At 43.4% G+C, this 20,622-nt stretch overlaps 1 protein-coding gene across 1 annotated transcript in view; it reads left to right on the top strand.

Moving 5' to 3' along the window:
* Positions 1–20,622, top strand: part of LOC146007764 (synaptotagmin-15-like) — a 64,285-nt gene that overhangs the window by 30,763 nt on the left and 12,900 nt on the right. The window contains exon 6 of the mRNA XM_083146361.1: positions 2,419–2,539. Within this exon, the coding sequence (XP_083002487.1) occupies positions 2,419–2,539 (121 nt within the window). The remainder of the gene's footprint in view (positions 1–2,418; positions 2,540–20,622) is intronic.

The raw sequence follows: 20,622 nt of genomic DNA, 5'->3' as shown, positions 1-20,622 counted from the left end.
CAGGACCAAACCTGGAAGTAAAGTGATCTTGTAAGTGATCAATTGATTAATTTCACTTCACATTACTTATTGGAGCCCACGTCCATGTAATTTATAAGAAATTATGCTTAACAGAGGTAAAATGCAACCAATAATACATTAGCCTGTGAGTCCTTGTCAAACCTATTATCCTCCAGCACATATATAACATAAATGCAATAGCAATTTAAACAAAATCAGTGCTTCTTTGCCTTCATATGACATAAATCTATTGGCTTGTGTAATTATTGACTTTCGACTTTTACCAAATATATAGTTTTTTTTTTCCTCCACATGCTTCTATCTGCTGTACATATCGTCCCGACATCTCTTTATGGGGCAGGATTTACTAAAGGGAAAATGCGACCAAAAGCCCATTTCCCTATGTACTTTGGGACTAGTTCAGGCCGATGCACAGATGTCCGAAATCGACAGTTTAAATACTTACGTGAACAACGATGCAGCATTGCGTGAGTGGGACACAGCATTTTCCAGGAGGTGTGTCTTGGCTGTTTTGGGGGAGGGCTGCGTGACCTCACATGCAGCCATTGTGACTCAAAAACATGGCCGGAAACTGCCTGTCATGTGTGAGCGCTTTGCTGTTGAGTGAAGTGTTCACACTTTAGCGACGTGTCTGAAAATTTTCAAGGGCACATTGCTGGGTCGGACTCAGTATGCAGGGTGGCCTTAAATAGAGCTGAACGGACCCCCACAGACTACCACCAGGGGTTGCCTTTGCTGGCTTTTAATATAGAAGCCTATGAGTTCTAAAGAGATGCAATCGGATCCCTCCTAGATCCCACGCGGCTGCTGTCAGGGCCCAAACCCCAGAAGTGCCAACATTGCAAAAGACAGTTCTGTCCTTTGTGATACTTATTGCATATAATATTACATATGTGATTAGCATTATTGCGATGTGTGGCGTATGTACAGCAAAGGCTCCGTACATCCTGCCCTAGATCACTACAGTTTATTTAATTGTTCTGCTAGTATACAGCATACAGAATGACATACCTCCCAAACATCCAATGTGACAGTACCATTTTTCAGAGCTGTCCCACTGGGCCTTATTCTGGTGGATGCGTAAATTTCCGAATTCTTTCGGATGGCGTTTTTTAGCCGTCTGCGCATGCGTGGGCAACGCTATGCGCATGTGCCACGCAAGGTCTCCGTACTCGTTCTCACTAATACCGTACAGAAAAGTGCACCGCATTCACTCGTGAAATATGGGCGTAATATGGGCGTCATTCGGAACTACACAGGGGCGTAGTTTCAAAGTGGGCTAAACTGGGCGTAAACATGGGCGTACACGAGGGAGTGCACTAATTCTGGTTGGCGTGCATTCGGACAGAACACCGACTGCAAACGAACCAAAAGTCAGAAAATATGCGGTCTCCATAAGCAAGTATTGCTTTGCGGACACCACTCGGTCATGCACTAGGCATTCGGAACGCCCAATTAGTACAGCTGCACCTGAACCAATGTCAGCTGAACACAATACAATCCACTCCTCTACTCATTACTCATTAATTACACTCTTGTCATTGCTTCAATTGGAACCATTGCAGCTTAAATGGACCATTACAAAACACACAAATATATGCTCAAAGCACGGCTGCATTTTTTACACACATTTACACTGCAAGCAATGGACAGAACTTGCTATCACTAATATAAATATCCATGTCACTTTTACATTCACCAATAACATCGGTGCGTACGGGCAGGTTCCCGTCTGTTCTGACGCTGTAAGACCGTGCAGAATATGTGTGTGTCCACCGCACACGCAAGGTTTGGATTTCGTCCGTAAACACGCCTTGCACTTAAAGTGTGAGTCCGTCCGAATGCGGAGGACCGGTGGGCATTTCTTAGTACGATGTCCACACAGCGTGGCGTGCGGACCGCTCCGAAAGAATTCGGAAATTTACTCACCAACCAGAATAACCTCCACTGTCCCACTAGCAGACTGCAGTGTCTCGCGTGTGGGGAGAAGTTGGGACAGCATTTAATTATTGAATAGATCCAAACAGTGTAAGAAGGAAAGCCTGGCAACACGCGATGGGCACAGCCCCCAGCATTAAGAAAATGGACGATGTGTCACATGTGTTTTTGGTCCGGATCCAGTTGTTGGAAAGGCATAACATCGATGATCCAGTACGGATCATAGTGGACCACAGGGGCACTAGTATTTGATGGAAAATAAAAAGGAAGAAATCATAGAACTAAGCAAAGTTTGTAGTAAACATTGCAGTACTATGGTTGCAGTACATCGGTTGCTATGGGCAACATCCCATCGTCAGAACTCCCATCTTAGTATAATTACACCATTGAGCAGTTGCCTTTTTTTATTCAATGCAGATCACAGATTCCTTGTCAAACAGTTACTATCTCTTCCTACAGCCACCGTCGGAGTATGGAGACATCCAGTTCTCTCTTAGCTACAATGACTACCTTGGACGTCTGACAGTGGTAGTGCTCCGAGCAAAGGGTATACAGTTCCAAGAGGATCGCACTGTTGTCAGTAAGAAAAACTCTTTGTTGATGATATGCTATAGTGTCCTTACAATAGACAATCAGCTATAGCGCAACAGTTTTAACCCTACGTTTCATGCTACTTACTAACATAGAGATGTACAGGGGTGGGGTCCTTAGGCGCACACCGGTAATTAGAGGTGCGACTCTGCGGAGACCTTTCAGTAGTACTGCATACAAAGACAAGGTTGCAGGTGCACAATTCAAACTCCCAATTTAATAATAATAATCATTGCAATAAAATGTAGCATTTGAGCGAGGTTCTTTGCATAGTTATGGCAATAAGTAACGGCTTGCCACCGCGTCCAGTTGACCTTATTAGTCGGGCAAGCGACGGTTTTTTGGGGGTGGTACACATTTAGGGTGCGGTGCACCTGCAACCTTGTATTTGTATGCAGTATAACATAGAGATGTTACAAGGATTCAACTGTATAAAGGGCTACTACTCTTGAAAAACAATTAAAAACTAACTAATATATTAGTAGTGTGATTTTAATCCAGATACGAGTTATCTGCTATTTTCAACAATTGTTGCTCCATGTAAAACGTCTGAATCATATTATATTTCATTAAGATGCCTTTGTCTTTTGTTTTTTTAACTCAGCTTTTCAGCTTAGGTCATGCTTTCATTTAACCAAACGCCCAGATATATCCATCTACGCACTGGTGTAAGAAGCATTACTTGAGTAACTAACAGCAAGGTGCTTAAATAATTGCCAATTAAATGACCTCATGCTTTGAGAGAACAGACAAGTCCACCGGTTATTTAATAAACCATGTGGCTGTTTTTTTTTTGGTCATTAGCATTAACTGCACTTTAAATAAGGGCTTATTGGAGAAGCAAACAGAATTATTATTATTGTTACATTTGTATAGGAATGCATTGCTCTGCTTCTTTTATTTCTATACTATACTCCCAATTACATAACCTGATCTGATCTGTATAATTGTTGACAAATGTGTTATTTATATACATTTCTTAATTCATCTTTTGTTAAATAAATGGCATTATTATTACTAGTGGAGAAAGGGCGAGATGCACTAAGTTTGAAAAGTGATAAAATGGAGAGTGAGAAACCACCAGCCAATTGGCTCTTAACTGCCATTTCACAGGCTGTATTTGAAAAATGACAGATAGGAGCTGATTGGTTGGTGTTTCATCACTATTCACTTTATCACTTTATCACTTTTCAAGGCTTAGTACATCTTGTCCAAAGTGAGTCCTGGGAAACATGGATTATATTGTATACTGTAATACAGTATGTACTAGTGTTATAGAAAGTCAGCTAGTGTATAGCATCTTTTTATCACTCAGGGGCACATTCACTAAGATGGGAGTTCTATTGAAGATGGGATGTTGCCAATAGCAACCAATCAGAATCTTCTTATTTATTTAGCACCTTCTAGAAGATTATCTGATTGGTTGCAGGCAACTGCTCAATGGGGTAATTATACTAAGATGGGAGTTCTACTGACGATGGGATGTTGCCTATAGCAACCTATCAGATTCTATTTATTATCTTAAACCATAGATAAAAGGTGCTAAATAAGAAGTAGAATTTGATTGGCTGCTATGAACAACATCCCATCTTCAATAGTTGTTCCATCTTAGTAAATAAGCTCCTCAGAGTGTGCGACATGCTTATCTTCAGCATTAGATTCTGTTACATAGGACTGACTGACCACCATACAAACATATACGATTACACTAAATTGAATCAACTGATTAAATATGCTTTATATCTGCTGTACACATGGTACATTAATATGATTTAGATTGCTATCCTATCAAGGCTGTGAGTAATTGCCTTGATGCCAACAACACAACTGAAGATGAGTCATGATTACAGGTCTTGTTTCATAGACACCTTTGAAATGTCATCCGAATTCTCTGTGTTTGAAGGTCAGAAAAGAGCAATTAAAGCGTCTTTTACTGTCTAACATTGTTGCCCAGCGACCTCATATTAATTATTGCACCAATATTTTTTCCTTACTAATTAAGTTATGTTAAAATAAACCGTAATATAAGCTAGACGTGGCATATCATTTTCTATTTTATAGTAATTTGTTCTAAATTCTATTTGTGTCATCATAAAGAGAGTGAAGGAAACAAGATGATTTATTCAGTGTTTAACGTGTAAAAGAACTTTAATGTGCGTTAAAGCAGCATTAACTATATAAACCCCCAGTATGAATAAATCTGCACATGTGCACAAAAAAGAAAAAAAGAAAATAAATAAGACTAGGGATTTAAATTCATGGATTTTAGATTATGGGATATGTATTACATGAATAAATGGCTGCCTATGGGCTGTGCAGTGCTGTGTGCCTTTTCTGATAAATTCAACACTTTGTTGCAGGTGGAAGTTTAAGCAGGTGCTAAATATTTTTGGGTAACTCACTATGATGATTTTTTATTTCCTAAAGTTAAAAAGTTAGGTGGAATGTCACTTTGATTTCTTTTGTCTCAGAGGCTCAGAAAGCCTTCTCAAGGTGGCCCTGTTCCTGGGTCCTTTTTCACTTTGCTTATTTTGGGGTTTTTTAAATATGGGAGCTGGTGGCGTTTTTAAGAACCTCGAATAATGGGGATTTGCTGTGCACTAATGTACTGAGCAGGGAGTCAGGGGCTTTATGGCAAAGTTCACCAGTTCAAAGCTGATTAGATGTGCAGGGGTGAGTGGCTTTTCCTTTCACCCCATGACAACAAAGATATCTGTCCACTCCAGTTGACTACCCATTACATTACAATATAACAAGACCATGGCTCTGCCCAGTTGTCGCGCGACAGTGGTGTGTGCCCATCTAAATTTCAGTTATTGTCAATATTTGTGAAGTGTGCTGTATTTTAAACCTGGGGTTAGATGTCAAAAACTTTAGCTCTCATAAGTTTTGGAGATATCAGAGACAACTGGGATTTTTACTTAAATTTTCACTATAAATTTGCTAATCCTTCTAAATTGGCCCAATAGATCGAAGTTTTTTTCATACCCTGAATGGATTGAGCCTCTTGTAGGCACTCATGAGTAGAGTTCAGCTAGGGGTAGGTGTTCTGTTTTTCCGGTTTATGGATTTTACTAACATCTTCCTCCTGTTTCAGATTCAAGAGGCCTGAGTCACATGATCCGTGGGCCACTCGTTTGTTTTCTGAGTTAGGAGCTATACTTGGGGGAAGGTTTTACTTTGTTATAAGGATAGACAGTTATTTAGGGTTCATTGGTAAGGACAGGGTGGTATGATGTGGGCATTTAGCTGTAGAAATGGAGTAAGGCTGTAATGCTGCCGGTGGTATTCACCTTGGCGGAAAAAATATAGGCAAAGTGATTTACTTAAGTCTGGATGGCAGAAATGAATGAGCTACATGCTCCGCTGCCTGTCATACAAATGCTTTTTACTTACCGGCAGGCTGGATATGGGCTTGGACCACCCTCACAGTGGTCTGGTTTGGTTTGTAGAGGATCTCCTACTTGGTGTTAAGACATAGGCTGTTTGTATGGTAGCAGGCTAGGTCCAGAAATGGTATTAGCTTTGGTGGGAAATGCTAATGCAAACTGGAATACAGTTAATGCACAATGCTGTCTATGTAACAGGAAGATGATATGTCCTCTAGGGGCCATCTAGTGATTGTGCCCATTTTCTGTTTTTATTGCACCATAATTCCCATTACACGTTAAGCCACGGACCATAATGTTCATTACGTATTATGCCAAACACCATAATGCATATTACAAATTATACTACATAAGTGCTGCTTACCTACATGCTTGTTGCCAGGGGTTCCATGCTCGTTGCCAGGGGTTCCATGCTTGTTGTCATGTGGGATTCCATGCTTGTTGCCATGTGGGGTTCCATGCTTGTTGCCATGTGGGGTTCCATGCTTGTTGCCATGTGGGATGTCTAGCTAATGTCTTCACAGCCGGGCAGAGAGCAGCTGTATTCAGTGTCAGAGCACAGTAGCAGCCCTAGGTTCCAGCTATTTTAAATCTCGCGCTGTCCATACATATAGTGTACATGAACTAGCTGCAGCCAGAAAGAATTTATAGCCGGGCAGAGAGCGTTGAGTACCCGGCTGTATTCAGTGTCAGAGAGCACTAGTGCAGCAGCCCTTGATCACGGCTCACAGCTATTTTAAATTTTGCGCTGCTGCGGCCGTCTGCCTGTCTGGTAGAGCCAATTGGAGCTCACTCACGGACCGGCAGCCAATGAGGAGCCAACATACGTGATTGGCTTCCGGGCCGTAAGCGAGCTCCGATAGGCTCGGACGCAGACCCGACAGGTGGCTGCGGCAGCACAAGATGGAAAAAAATCGGGAACCGGGATTGAGGGCTGCTGCACTAGTGCTCTCTGACACTGAATACAGCCGGGTACTCGACGCTCTCTGCCCAGCTGTAAATTCTTTCCGGCAGCGGCGGGCGGCAGCTAAAGTGAAAAAAAAAAGTGTCAGTAATGACAGGGGGGGGGGGGGGAACACAGTACTTTCCCCTTCGATTTTCACCTCACCACACTCACTCCTTTCTTCATTGTCTATTTTGTAGCATCCCCTTCTCCTTCACTGTCCATCTGAAAGCACACCAATCCCTTCAGTGTCTATCTCTCACAGCACTACCCCTTCAATAACCACCTCACAGCAGGGCCGTCTTAGCGCATGGGCTTGATGGGCAGTTGCCCAGGGGCCCTATAACCTTAGGGGCCCAATGCCCAAGGCACCCCCAGCAACCGCTGCCGCATAGAACAAGTGCGGCACTAGCATTGCAGGGAAGCACGGGCTCTCCCTGTAGCCCAGCGCAATCCTCACTCCCCCCAGGTAGCCATCCGCCCACCTCACCCGGCTCCCCCCTCCCAAGCTTGCCAGGTGTGCGGCTGGGGCTGTGCTGACTGAGTAAGGCAATCTGGTCTGAGGGCCGCTGGCAGCATGGAGCATTGGCCGAAAGCCAATTGAAGCTGGCTCTGCAGCCAATCAGGCACGGTGACAGTGCCGCGTCTGCACCGCCTCCCGCTCTGCGAGGTGCTTCCTTCTCCCGCCGGCCGCCTTGGTTTTCTCCAATCCATCTCTCAGTGCGGTGGGTTGGCGGCGGCTTCCCCTGCAGAGAACGGCGACTGGCACTCCACTGCCAGGGCTTGCTGCAGGAACATCTTCATGCACGCCTCCAACAGCAGACTCCTGCACACTGAGGTGAGCGGGGATGGGGGAGGTTTTGTAGCTCCCTGTGTTATGCTCCCTGCGCTATGACTGCAATGGTGACGGGGGGAGGGGGTGAAGAACACAGCCGAAGGTGATTTAAAAGGCAGCCCCAAGGAACATAACCTTTGAAAAAGTGGTCAGGGACAGAGGTTTTGTGCCTAAACCATGCTGTGTTGCTGGGGATAGAGGAAGACGAGGCTGTGCTGCTAAATCTAACCCCACCCCGTTTACCCACCACTTCAGCCTAATCTCCCTCCCCTCGCACAGCCTAAACCTTAATCCTTCCCTCACACAGTCTAATCCCTGACCATCCCTCCCTCAGCGTAAATCCTTACCCTCCCTCAGCGTAAATCCTGACACTCCCTCCCTGAGTGTAAACCCTGACCCTCCCTCAGCGTAAACCCAGACCCTCCCTCAGCGTACAACCTGACCCCCCCTCCCTCAGTGTAAACCCAGACCCTTCCTCAGCGTAAATCCTGACCCTCCCCCAGCGTAAACCCTGCCCCTCCCTCTCTCAGCGTAAATCCTGCCCCTCCCTCCCTCAGCGTAAATCCTGACCCTCCCTCCCTTAGAGTAAATCCTGACACTTCCTTAGCGTAAATCCTGACCCTCCCTCAGTGTAAACCCTGCCCCTCCCTCCCTCAGCGTAAATACTGACCTTCATCAGCGTAAATCCTGCCCCTCACTCCCTTATTCCCAGGGCAACCTGGGGTAGTTGTGTTATATATCAAAAATCTGTGGAGGCACCCTGGCAATTGACTTTTTATCCAAGAGTGCCAAACAACAAATCTGGATATATATATATATATATATATATTTATTTGTGGATGGTGATTTTTCAATCAGACAGCGGCACTGGCAAATGAACAAAAACCTTTGATCACTTTGCATTTTGTAATGCAATAAAATATTTTGTTCATTTGCAAGTCCTCTGCTCTGAGTGCCGCTGTCTGGTTGAAAAATCACCATCCACCAAACATCCATTTCTGAAGGCACTGGGGCAGTTTGCAGATGTCAGGAGAGTGCCAGGTCGCACCACATTGTATATATGTGTATATGTATATATATATATATATATATATATATATACATATACATATATATACATACATACATACATACATATATATATATATATATATATATATATATATATATATATATATATATAAACATAGGGGCCCCATTGCACTGCTTTGCCCGGGGGCCCATAATGCTCTTAAGATGGCCCTGCCTCACAGCATTCCCACCTTCAAAAATCATCTCACAAAAAAAGACTCCCTGCCAAGCTCAGGGATGTTGCCTGGCTTCCCTGACTGTGTTATAGCACAGTGCAGCTGGGGAGTATCTTCTCTGCCTACTCCCCACAACCAGCCATGTTCATGCAGTCTGTAGGTGGCCCTAGATCACTAAAACTGTCCAGGCTTGCAGGGCAGATGGCACCCTGTCCCTAGATCACCTTTGTCACTGTAGGTTCATTCAGATTTATTACAGGTATATAATCAATTTGTGAAGAGTATAATGTAATTATGAGATTGCACCATTTGGAGACTTGCCTTATGGTTATTTATTTAAAGTAAAGTATATGCAGACCCTAAAGAAAAAATTGCTCGCTCACGCCACTCTGTAATAACTGTCTGTTTGGAAGTTTGAATCAGAAATGTGACTTTGGCTTTTCTAAGTGGTGTTCTGAACACTCTAAATCAGAGATCCACAAAACCTGTTAATAGCCTCCCTCCATCCCTTCAATGGAGTACTGATGGGTAACGCAGCCCAATACAAGTTGAAAAGGAGGAATTCTTGCTATTTTTGTGAGAGATAACATTTTCAGGGAAAGCAAAATGGAGTCTATTATTGGGAACTTCAAGGTTGTTGAAAATGTACAGTAGGAACTATTCTTTGAGGGTCATCACCAGGTCCCTGCATTCACAAATGGACTTATGCTGTGTACACACGGGGGCTATAGGGGCTGAAATCGCTGGAAATATGGTCGCTGGCAGCCCCATTGTAATCGCTGGTCGCAGGAGCTTGCTCCTGCGACCAGCTAATTACCTCTGCGGCACCGCCGGCAGAGGTTCCCTTTCATCAGCGACCATCTCTGGTCGCTGATGAAAAGGAGACACTGGGCAATATATTGCTCAGCCATATATTGCTAGCAATATATCTCCCCCCGTGTGTACGGGGCTTTAATGTATCAGAGCAACAAATATAGGGGAGATATAAAGGTCCATACACACACTGTAAAATATGCGGCAAGGATATCATTAACGACCTGCAGGTAAACACTGTACCCTATCATTAACAACAGCATTCAATGTTGTCACCAGGACCCCCACCGAACATGCAGTCACTGCCGATAGCGTCAGATAGGATTTCATATTCAGACGAGTGGCTATAACATTAATGATACACGGGAGCAGGCATCGTTAACAATATAATGGGTGCACACTGTCAACGATATCATTATCTTACATATTATTGTATAGTGCAGGCTTTACCAACCACGGACTCAAGCATACCAACAGTGCAGATTTTAGTGATATCCAGGCTTCAGCACAGATGGTTTAATCAGAATCACTCAGGTACTAATTAAGTCACCTGTGCTCAAGTCTGGATATCACTAAAACCTGCACTGTTGGTGTGCCTTGAGGACCGTGGTTGGGAAAGCCTGGTATAGTGTATACCCAGCTTTAGATAAGAAAGCATTTTGCCAGATTTTTTGCCAGCAAAATGCATATTTCCATATGGGTTATGATTACCAAATCATAATAGTCATTCCTACTGAGTTGCAAAACAGGTCACCCTCCCAATGGGCCAAACAGGGGCCAGATGACACCACTCGCAGAGTGGAGATAAAGAAAGCAAGCAAGTATAACATACTGGATGTTGGTGAGGACAGTTACATCAGACACATAATGGATGAGACTTGTTCAGATTGGGAATGCCTCTAGTATTGGGGTTTGTGGTGATTTTAGGGAGAAGGAGCAGAGTGGTTGCCATTGACAAGAAATTATTCTAATAAGGTTGTTAGTCCAGATTGAGGCCCATTGTGCAAATCCATTCTTTCATATTCATTGTACATTTATTCAGATGTCTGGTTTTAGCAAGATCCAATTAAACGAAAAGATTTGGGAGAGGAAGGAAGTAATATTAACTCTTCCTTATTTTAAATACTATTATAAAAGAGGCTATAATAGAATATATTACATTAAGTGTATAAAAATATAAAACGAATACATTTTAATATATTCTAACATTCTAAAAATCAAGCCGATACAACATACTACAGTATTTGTAATATTATTGTATTATTGATGCAATAAGTACATGTAGCTGTATATGTACTTTATTGCTGCATACACAGATACTGTATTCCCTGTGGTCTTGTATACTAGGGTAACTTTCATGTGTTTTTCTTTACTACAATTAAAGCTTAGCCCCATACACACCAGATGCCTTTTTAAAAGATATTGCTCATTTGACCCTTTTGAGCGATATATTTTTTAGAATCCGTTAGGGCCAGATGTATCAAGATTCAAAAAGTGATAAAGTGGAGAGGTATAAACAGCCAGCCAATCAGCTTTTACCTGTCATGTTACAGGCTGGGTTTGAAAAATAGCAGGTAGGAGCTGGTTGTTTATCACTTTTACTTAATTTAATGTTTTTTTTCCCTCAATCTTACCACTAAAACAACTTTTATACTTTTGTACCTCTAGGGTGCCATGATTCGAGAAACCACTGCACTAGTTAGAATTGGGTTTAAATAGCTATTTACATAATTCAATATTTAAAAATAAAATAAAAAGTTAGGGACATTTTGGGAAAAAAATTAGCCACTTCAGTGGTTAAAAAAGTCTGCTGATATGTTATTACAGATAACGATCTCTTTTATTGATTAAATGTATTCAATTCACCTAGTACTGAGATTAGCAGTAATGTACAGTCCTTTTGAAGGTTATTGGGACATTTAATGCTGTACCATTAGTATATCAGTTTGCCTATTACTGATGTACAGTACATGCTGTATTTTGTTCTAATCTGACATTTGTGATGTAATCACTCTTGTACTGTACAATGGCCCTTATGCAGATTTGACCGCAGTACAAATTTGTTCTTAACCCCTTCCCGACATTTGACGTACATTTACGTCATGGTCGGGAAGCACTTCCCGACACATGGCGTAAATGTACGTCATGGATTTAAACTGTCACCGCGTCTATAGACGCGGTGACAGTTTCAACATGTCTGCTGTCCCTGACAGCAGACATGTCCGTGCATGCCCAGGGGGGGCTGCGATGCCGCCCCCCCGTCGGCGATTGCTGTGATTGGCTGTTCAGTGTGAACAGCCATTCACAGCGTTTTCCTGTGTCACCGGCGAATAACGTTCGCCGGTGACACGGGATCGGAGGTGATTGGTGCTGTAAAGTACAGCACCAATCACCGCGGGGTGTAAGGGTGACACTGGTGTCACCCCACCTCACCCCGCCCGCCCCCAAAGGCCGTGATTGGTCCGTCGGACCGACGGACCAATCACAGCCATGGAGGGGGGTTTAAACTAACGGTGACTGCACTGCAGACGCCATTCCGGTCTGGAATAGCGTGCAGTGCGGTCACCGTGCCCACCTGCCGCCATATACTGACCAGAACCTTGCTCCATACTTACCTGATCACTGCTTCATCACTGCTTGATCACTGCTTGATCTGTGCTTGTAGTGTGCTGGATGCTTCCTGGATCCTGTTGCTACTTGTGCCTTCCTGTGCTGTGAAATTGTGCTGCTGCAGTGTAATAGCTAGATAGAGAGATAGATAGAGAGAGATAGAGAGAGATAGAGAGAGATACTGTGCTGTGAAATTGTGCTGCTGCAGTGTAATAGCTAGATAGAGAGATAGATAGAGAGAGATAGAGAGAGATAGAGAGAGATACTGTGCTGTGAAATTGTGCTGCTGCAGTGTAATAGCTAGATAGAGAGATAGATAGAGATAGATAGAGAGAGATAGAGAGAGATAGAGAGAGATAGAGAGAGAGATAGTGTCAGAGAGTGCTATATTTTGTGCTGCTGCAGTGTGATATAGTTATAGATAGAGAGAGAGAGATAGAGAGATAGAGAGAGATAGAGAGAGAGAGATAGATAGAGAGGCCTAGTGACAGAGTGCTATATTTTGTGCTGCTGCAGTGTGATAGTTATAGAGAGATAGAGAGAGATAGAGAGAGAGAGAGAGAGATAGAGAGAGATAGTGACAGATTGTGCTATATATTTTTTATATAACTGACTGCTGCCCCCTCCTTTTGTGCTGATCAGTATAAATTAACTGATCAGCAACTTTTTGGGGGCGCAGGTTTTTTTTTATATATAGATATACCTGTCAGTGCTGCTGCTGCAGTGTCATAGAGTGATAGATAGTAAGAGATAGAGAGATAGAGAGAGATAGTGACAGAGAGTGATAGAGAGTGCTAAATTTTGTGTCTGCTGCCCCCCGCCTTTTGTGCTGATCACTATATCTGAGGTGATCAGCAACTTTTTTGGGGGTACAGAGGTTTTTTTTTTTTTATATATACCTGTCAGTTGCACCAAAGGTTGTGCACCTGCTGCCCCTCACTGGTAATCAGTGTCGCATCACTGATCACCTTTTTTTTTTTTTGTGGGTGCTGTGTGGTCTTTTTTTAATTTTTTTTTTACACACACTGTGATTTTGTGGGTGTCCTGTGGCCACTGTGCGCTGATCAGTGACGTACATCACTGATCAGCTTTTTCGGCACAGGGTTGATCTATTTTTTTTTTTTTGATCAAATTCCTGTTGCCTTTGAGCGCTGTTCAGTGACAGACGTTACTGACCAACATCTGTGCTCAATTTTTGGCGCAGGACCTTTTTTTTTTTTAACCCCTTCAATTTTTTTTTTTTAACCCCTTCAATTTTTTTTTTTTTTAACCCCTTCAATTTTCTTTTTTGGTATAAAGTATTTTTTTTTTCTGCACTACATACACATTACACACTACATTCCCCCCAGGTTGAAATAAAGTTTGTACCCCCCCCCTACACTATACACGTGTTGAAACATTTCACTACCAGTAACACAAAAATAAAAATGGCATCCCAAATGTCCTCCCAAATGTCCTCCCAGTCATCCAGGAGAATGTATTCAGTGGAGGAGGCATATGCCATGCTTGCTTCTGACTCTGACACAGCCAGTGATGCAAGCGGGGAATTTGAAGGATTCGTCTTAAGCTCCTCTTCCTCCTCTGGTGATGAGGGACCCCCTCAAAGACGCCCCCGTAGAGCAGCTGAGACCCCCCCCCAACAATTGATCTCGTATGGACCCCACCACCAGACAATTTTGAGCCCCAGGTTCCTGAGTTTTTGGCCATGCCAGGAATCCAATTTGATTCCACAGGTCTCAGAGAAATTGACTTTTTCAAATTATTTTTCTCTGATGATTTTATAAATTTAATGGTGGACCAAACTAATTTATATGCCCAGCAGTTTATTGCTCAAAACCCCACGTCATCATTTGCTAGGTGGACCCCTGTAGATGCAGTAGAGATGATGACGTTTTGGGGTCTGGTGCATAGTAAAAAAGCCAGAAATTAGGCAATATTGGAGTACAGATGTTCCGTACAGTACTCCATTTTACCGTATGGCCATGACCCGGACTCGATTTGAGACAATTCTTAAATTTATACATTACACCGATAATGCACAGTGCCCACCCAGAGATGATCCCACCTTTGACCGGCTATTCAAAGTCAGGCCGGTCATTGATCATTTCAGTGCCAAATTTGAAGAGGTGTACATCCCTGAAAAATTTATTTGTATCGACGAGTCCCTTATACATTTTAAAGGAAGGGTTAAATTCCGCCAGTACCTTCCCAGTAAGAGGGCAAGGTATGGCATAAAAATGTATAAACTGTGTGAAAGCACCTCAGGGTACACCCACAGGTTTAGGGTTTATGAAGGGAAGGATTCAAGAATTGAACCGCCAGAATGCCCCCCCTCCCTCGTAGGTGTTAGTGGGAAAATTGTCTGGGATTTAGTGCACCCCTTCCTGGATAAAGGTTATCACCTCTATGTGGATAACTTTTACACTAGCATCCCCCTGTTTAAGGCCCTTGGTTCAAGAGGTACAGCAGCTTGCGGTACTGTGCGCAAGAACCAAAGAGGCCTCCCAAAAACGCACATTGCCCAAGTAATGAGAAGGGGTGAAAGCAGGGGAATATGCAACGAAAATATGTTGTTGGTCAAATATAAGGACAAGAGGGATGTCCTTATACTGACAACAATTCACGGAGACAGTACCACCTCCGTCCCTGTACGAGGTACCAGTACCCACACCTCAAAACCTAATTGTATCCTGGATTACAATAGGTACATGGGCGGAGTGGATCTTTCAGATCAGGTACTGAAGCCGTACAGTGCCCTGCGGAAAACAAAAATCTGGTACAAGAAGGTGGCCGTGTATATCATCCAGATGGCACTGTATAACGCTTACGTGCTATTCCGTTCTACCGGCCAGAGGGGGACATTTATGCACTTTCAAGAGGAAGTCATAAAGGGCCTAATATTTGGGAACCAGCAGGCAGAGGGCCCCAGTACTTCTAGTACTGGCCCCCGTATTGTACCAGGGCAGCATTTTCCTGATGAAATCCCCTCCACTGGAAAAAAGGGCAGGACACAAAAAAGGTGCAAAGTTTGCTATAAAAAGGGAATAAGAAAGCAAACTATTTTCCAGTGTGACACTTGCCCCGACAAACCCGGCCTATGTATAAAGGAGTGTTTTAAAATATACCACACATCTATGGAATATTAGGTTCATAATTTCACCGTGCTTCGGGGGTCTTGCTAATGCCACATAGCACCCACCATTCATTCCACCAGAATCTGAGCCGCAAAATCCAAAAATCACTCCTTCCCTTCTGAGTCCTGCCATGCACCCAACTGGTATTTTTTGGTCACATGTGAGGCATTGCCGTACTCGGGAGAAATTGGGGCACAGATTTTGGGGTGCTTTTTCTCCTTCATTCCTTGTGAAAATGAAAAATTTTGAGCCAGAACTGCATTTTTGTGTAAAAAAATGTAATTTTTCATGTTCACTGCCCAGTTTTATCAAAATTGGTGAAACCCCTGGGGGTTTGAAATGTACACTATACCCCTAGATGAATTCCCTGAGGGATGTAGTTTGCAAAATGGGGTCACTTGTGGGGGGGTTCCACTGTATTGGTGCTTTGGGGGTCTTGCTAATGCGACATAGCACCCACCATCATTCCACCAGAATTTGTGCTGCAAACTCCAAATATCACTCCTTCCCTTCTGAGTCCTGCCACTTTTTGGTCACACATGAGGCATTGCCGTACTCGGGAGAAATTGGGGCACAGATTTTGGGGTGCTTTGTCTCCTTCATTCCTTCTGAAAATGAAAAATTTTGAGCCAGAACTGCATTTTTGTGTAAAAAAATGTAATTTTTCATTTTCACTGCCCACTTGTATCAAAATTGGTGAAACCCCTGGGGGTTTGAAATGTACACTATACCCCTAGATAAATTCCCTGAGGGGTGTACTTCGCAAAATGGGGTGACTTGTGGGGGGGTTCCACTGTATTGGTGCAACATAGCACCCACCATTCATTCCACCAAAATCTGTGCTGCAAAATCCAAAAATCACTCCTTCCCTTCTGAGTCCTGCCATGCACCCAACTGGTATTTTTTGTTCACATGTGAGGCATTGCCGTACTCGGGAGAAATTGGGGCACAGATTTTGGGGTGCTTTTTCTCCTTCATACCTTCTGAAAATGAAAAATTTTGAGCCAGAACTGCATTTTTGTGTAAAAAAATGTAATTTTTCATGTTCACTGCCCACTTGTATCAAAATTGGTGAAACCCCTGGGGGTTTGAAATGTACACTATACCCCTAGATGAATTCCCTGAGGGGTGTAGTTTGCAAAATGGGGTCACTTGTGGGGGGGTTCCACTGTCTTGGTGCTTGGGGGGTCTTGCTAATGCGACATAGCACCCACCAAAATTCCACCAGAATCTGAGCTGCAAAATCCAAAAATCACTCCTTCCCTTCTGAGTCCTGCCATGCACCCAACTGGTATTTTTTGGTCACATGTGAGGCATTGCCGTACTCGGGAGAAATTGGGGCACAGATTTTGGGGTGCTTTTTCTCCTTCATACCTTCTGAAAATGAAAAATTTTGAGCCAGAACTGCATTTTTGTGTAAAAAAATGTAATTTTTCATGTTCACTGCCCACTTGTATCAAAATTGGTGAAACCCCTGGGGGTTTGAAATGTACACTATACCCCTAGATGAATTCCCTGAGGGGTGTAGTTTGCAAAATGGGGTCACTTGTGGGGGGGTTCCACTGTCTTGGTGCTTGGGGGGTCTTGCTAATGCGACATAGCACCCACCAAAATTCCACCAGAATCTGAGCTGCAAAATCCAAAAATCACTCCTTCCCTTCTGAGTCCTGCCATGCACCCAACTGGTATTTTTTGGTCACATGTGAGGCATTGCCGTACTCGGGAGAAATTGGGGCACAGATTTTGGGGTGCTTTTTTTCCATCATACCTTCTGAAAATGAAAAATTTTGAGCCAGAACTGCATTTTTGTGTAAAAAAATGTAATTTTTCATGTTCACTGCCCACTTGTATCAAAATTGGTGAAACCCCTGGGGGTTTGAAATGTACACTATACCCCTAGATGAATTCCCTGAGGGGTGTAGTTTGCAAAATGGGGTCACTTGTGGGGGGTTCCACTGTATTGGTGCTTTGGGGGTCTTGCTAATGCGACATAGCACCCACCAAAATTCCACCAGAATCTGAGCTGCAAAATCCAAAAATCACTCCTTCCCTTCTGAGTCCTGCCATGCACCCAACTGGTATTTTTTGGTCACATGTGAGGCATTGCCGTACTCGGGAGAAATTGGGGCACAGATTTTGGGGTGCTTTTTCTCCTTCATACCTTCTGAAAATGAAAAATTTTGAGCCAGAACTGCATTTTTGTGTAAAAAAATGTAATTTTTCATTTTCACTGCCCACTTGTATCAAAATTGGTGAAACCCCTGGGGGTTTGAAATGTACACTATACCCCTAGATGAATTCCCTGAGGGGTGTACTTTGCAAAATGGGGTGACTTGTGGGGGGGTTCCACTGTATTGGTGCAACATAGCACCCACCATTCATTCCACCAAAATCTGTGCTGCAAAATCCAAAAATCACTCCTTCCCTTCTGAGTCCTGCCATGCACCCAACTGGTATTTTTTGTTCACATGTGAGGCATTGCCGTACTCGGGAGAAATTGGGGCACAGATTTTGGGGTGCTTTTTCTCCTTCATACCTTCTGAAAATGAAAAATTTTGAGCCAGAACTGCATTTTTGTGTAAAAAAATGTAATTTTTCATTTTCACTGCCCACTTGTATCAAAATTGGTGAAACCCCTGGGGGTTTGAAATGTACACTATACCCCTAGATGAATTCCCTGAGGGGTGTAGTTTGCAAAATGGGGTCACTTGTGGGGGGGTTCCACTGTATTGGTGCTTTGGGGGTCTTGCTAATGCGACATAGCACCCACCAAAATTCCACCAGAATCTGAGCTGCAAAATCCAAAAATCACTCCTTCCCTTCTGAGTCCTGCCATGCACCCAACTGGTATTTTTTGGTCACATGTGAGGCATTGCCGTACTCGGGAGAAATTGGGGCACAGATTTTGGGGTGCTTTTTCTCCTTCATACCTTCTGAAAATGAAAAATTTTGAGCCAGAACTGCATTTTTGTGTAAAAAAATGTAATTTTTCATTTTCACTGCCCACTTGTATCAAAATTGGTGAAACCCCTGGGGGTTTGAAATGTACACTATACCCCTAGATGAATTCCCTGAGGGGTGTACTTTGCAAAATGGGGTGACTTGTGGGGGGGTTCCACTGTATTGGTGCAACATAGCACCCACCATTCATTCCACCAAAATCTGTGCTGCAAAATCCAAAAATCACTCCTTCCCTTCTGAGTCCTGCCATGCACCCAACTGGTATTTTTTGTTCACATGTGAGGCATTGCCGTACTCGGGAGAAATTGGGGCACAGATTTTGGGGTGCTTTTTCTCCTTCATACCTTCTGAAAATGAAAAATTTTGAGCCAGAACTGCATTTTTGTGTAAAAAAATGTAATTTTTCATTTTCACTGCCCACTTGTATCAAAATTGGTGAAACCCCTGGGGGTTTGAAATGTACACTATACCCCTAGATGAATTCCCTGAGGGGTGTAGTTTGCAAAATGGGGTCACTTGTGGGGGGGTTCCACTGTCTTGGTGCTTGGGGGGTCTTGCTAATGCGACATAGCACCCACCAAAATTCCACCAGAATCTGAGCTGCAAAATCCAAAAATCACTCCTTCCCTTCTGAGTCCTGCCATGCACCCAACTGGTATTTTTTGGTCACATGTGAGGCATTGCCGTACTCGGGAGAAATTGGGGCACAGATTTTGGGGTGCTTTTTCTCCTTCATACCTTCTGAAAATGAAAAATTTTGAGCCAGAACTGCATTTTTGTGTAAAAAAATGTAATTTTTCATGTTCACTGCCCACTTGTATCAAAATTGGTGAAACCCCTGGGGGTTTGAAATGTACACTATACCCCTAGATGAATTCCCTGAGGGGTGTAGTTTGCAAAATGGGGTCACTTGTGGGGGGGTTCCACTGTCTTGGTGCTTGGGGGGTCTTGCTAATGCGACATAGCACCCACCAAAATTCCACCAGAATCTGAGCTGCAAAATCCAAAAATCACTCCTTCCCTTCTGAGTCCTGCCATGCACCCAACTGGTATTTTTTGGTCACATGTGAGGCATTGCCGTACTCGGGAGAAATTGGGGCACAGATTTTGGGGTGCTTTTTTTCCATCATACCTTCTGAAAATGAAAAATTTTGAGCCAGAACTGCATTTTTGTGTAAAAAAATGTAATTTTTCATGTTCACTGCCCACTTGTATCAAAATTGGTGAAACCCCTGGGGGTTTGAAATGTACACTATACCCCTAGATGAATTCCCTGAGGGGTGTAGTTTGCAAAATGGGGTCACTTGTGGGGGGTTCCACTGTATTGGTGCTTTGGGGGTCTTGCTAATGCGACATAGCACCCACCAAAATTCCACCAGAATCTGAGCTGCAAAATCCAAAAATCACTCCTTCCCTTCTGAGTCCTGCCATGCACCCAACTGGTATTTTTTGGTCACATGTGAGGCATTGCCGTACTCGGGAGAAATTGGGGCACAGATTTTGGGGTGCTTTTTCTCCTTCATACCTTCTGAAAATGAAAAATTTTGAGCCAGAACTGCATTTTTGTGTAAAAAAATGTAATTTTTCATTTTCACTGCCCACTTGTATCAAAATTGGTGAAACCCCTGGGGGTTTGAAATGTACACTATACCCCTAGATGAATTCCCTGAGGGGTGTACTTTGCAAAATGGGGTGACTTGTGGGGGGGTTCCACTGTATTGGTGCAACATAGCACCCACCATTCATTCCACCAAAATCTGTGCTGCAAAATCCAAAAATCACTCCTTCCCTTCTGAGTCCTGCCATGCACCCAACTGGTATTTTTTGTTCACATGTGAGGCATTGCCGTACTCGGGAGAAATTGGGGCACAGATTTTGGGGTGCTTTTTCTCCTTCATACCTTCTGAAAATGAAAAATTTTGAGCCAGAACTGCATTTTTGTGTAAAAAAATGTAATTTTTCATTTTCACTGCCCACTTGTATCAAAATTGGTGAAACCCCTGGGGGTTTGAAATGTACACTATACCCCTAGATGAATTCCCTGAGGGGTGTAGTTTGCAAAATGGGGTCACTTGTGGGGGGGTTCCACTGTATTGGTGCTTTGGGGGTCTTGCTAATGCGACATAGCACCCACCAAAAT

Source organism: Crinia signifera, chromosome 6 (assembly GCF_055691185.1).
Source record: "Crinia signifera chromosome 6, ASM5569118v1, whole genome shotgun sequence".
Lineage (NCBI taxonomy): Eukaryota > Metazoa > Chordata > Amphibia > Anura > Myobatrachidae > Crinia > Crinia signifera.
Note: the sequence above shows the minus strand (reverse complement) of the source record. Positions and strands in the feature narration are given on the sequence as shown.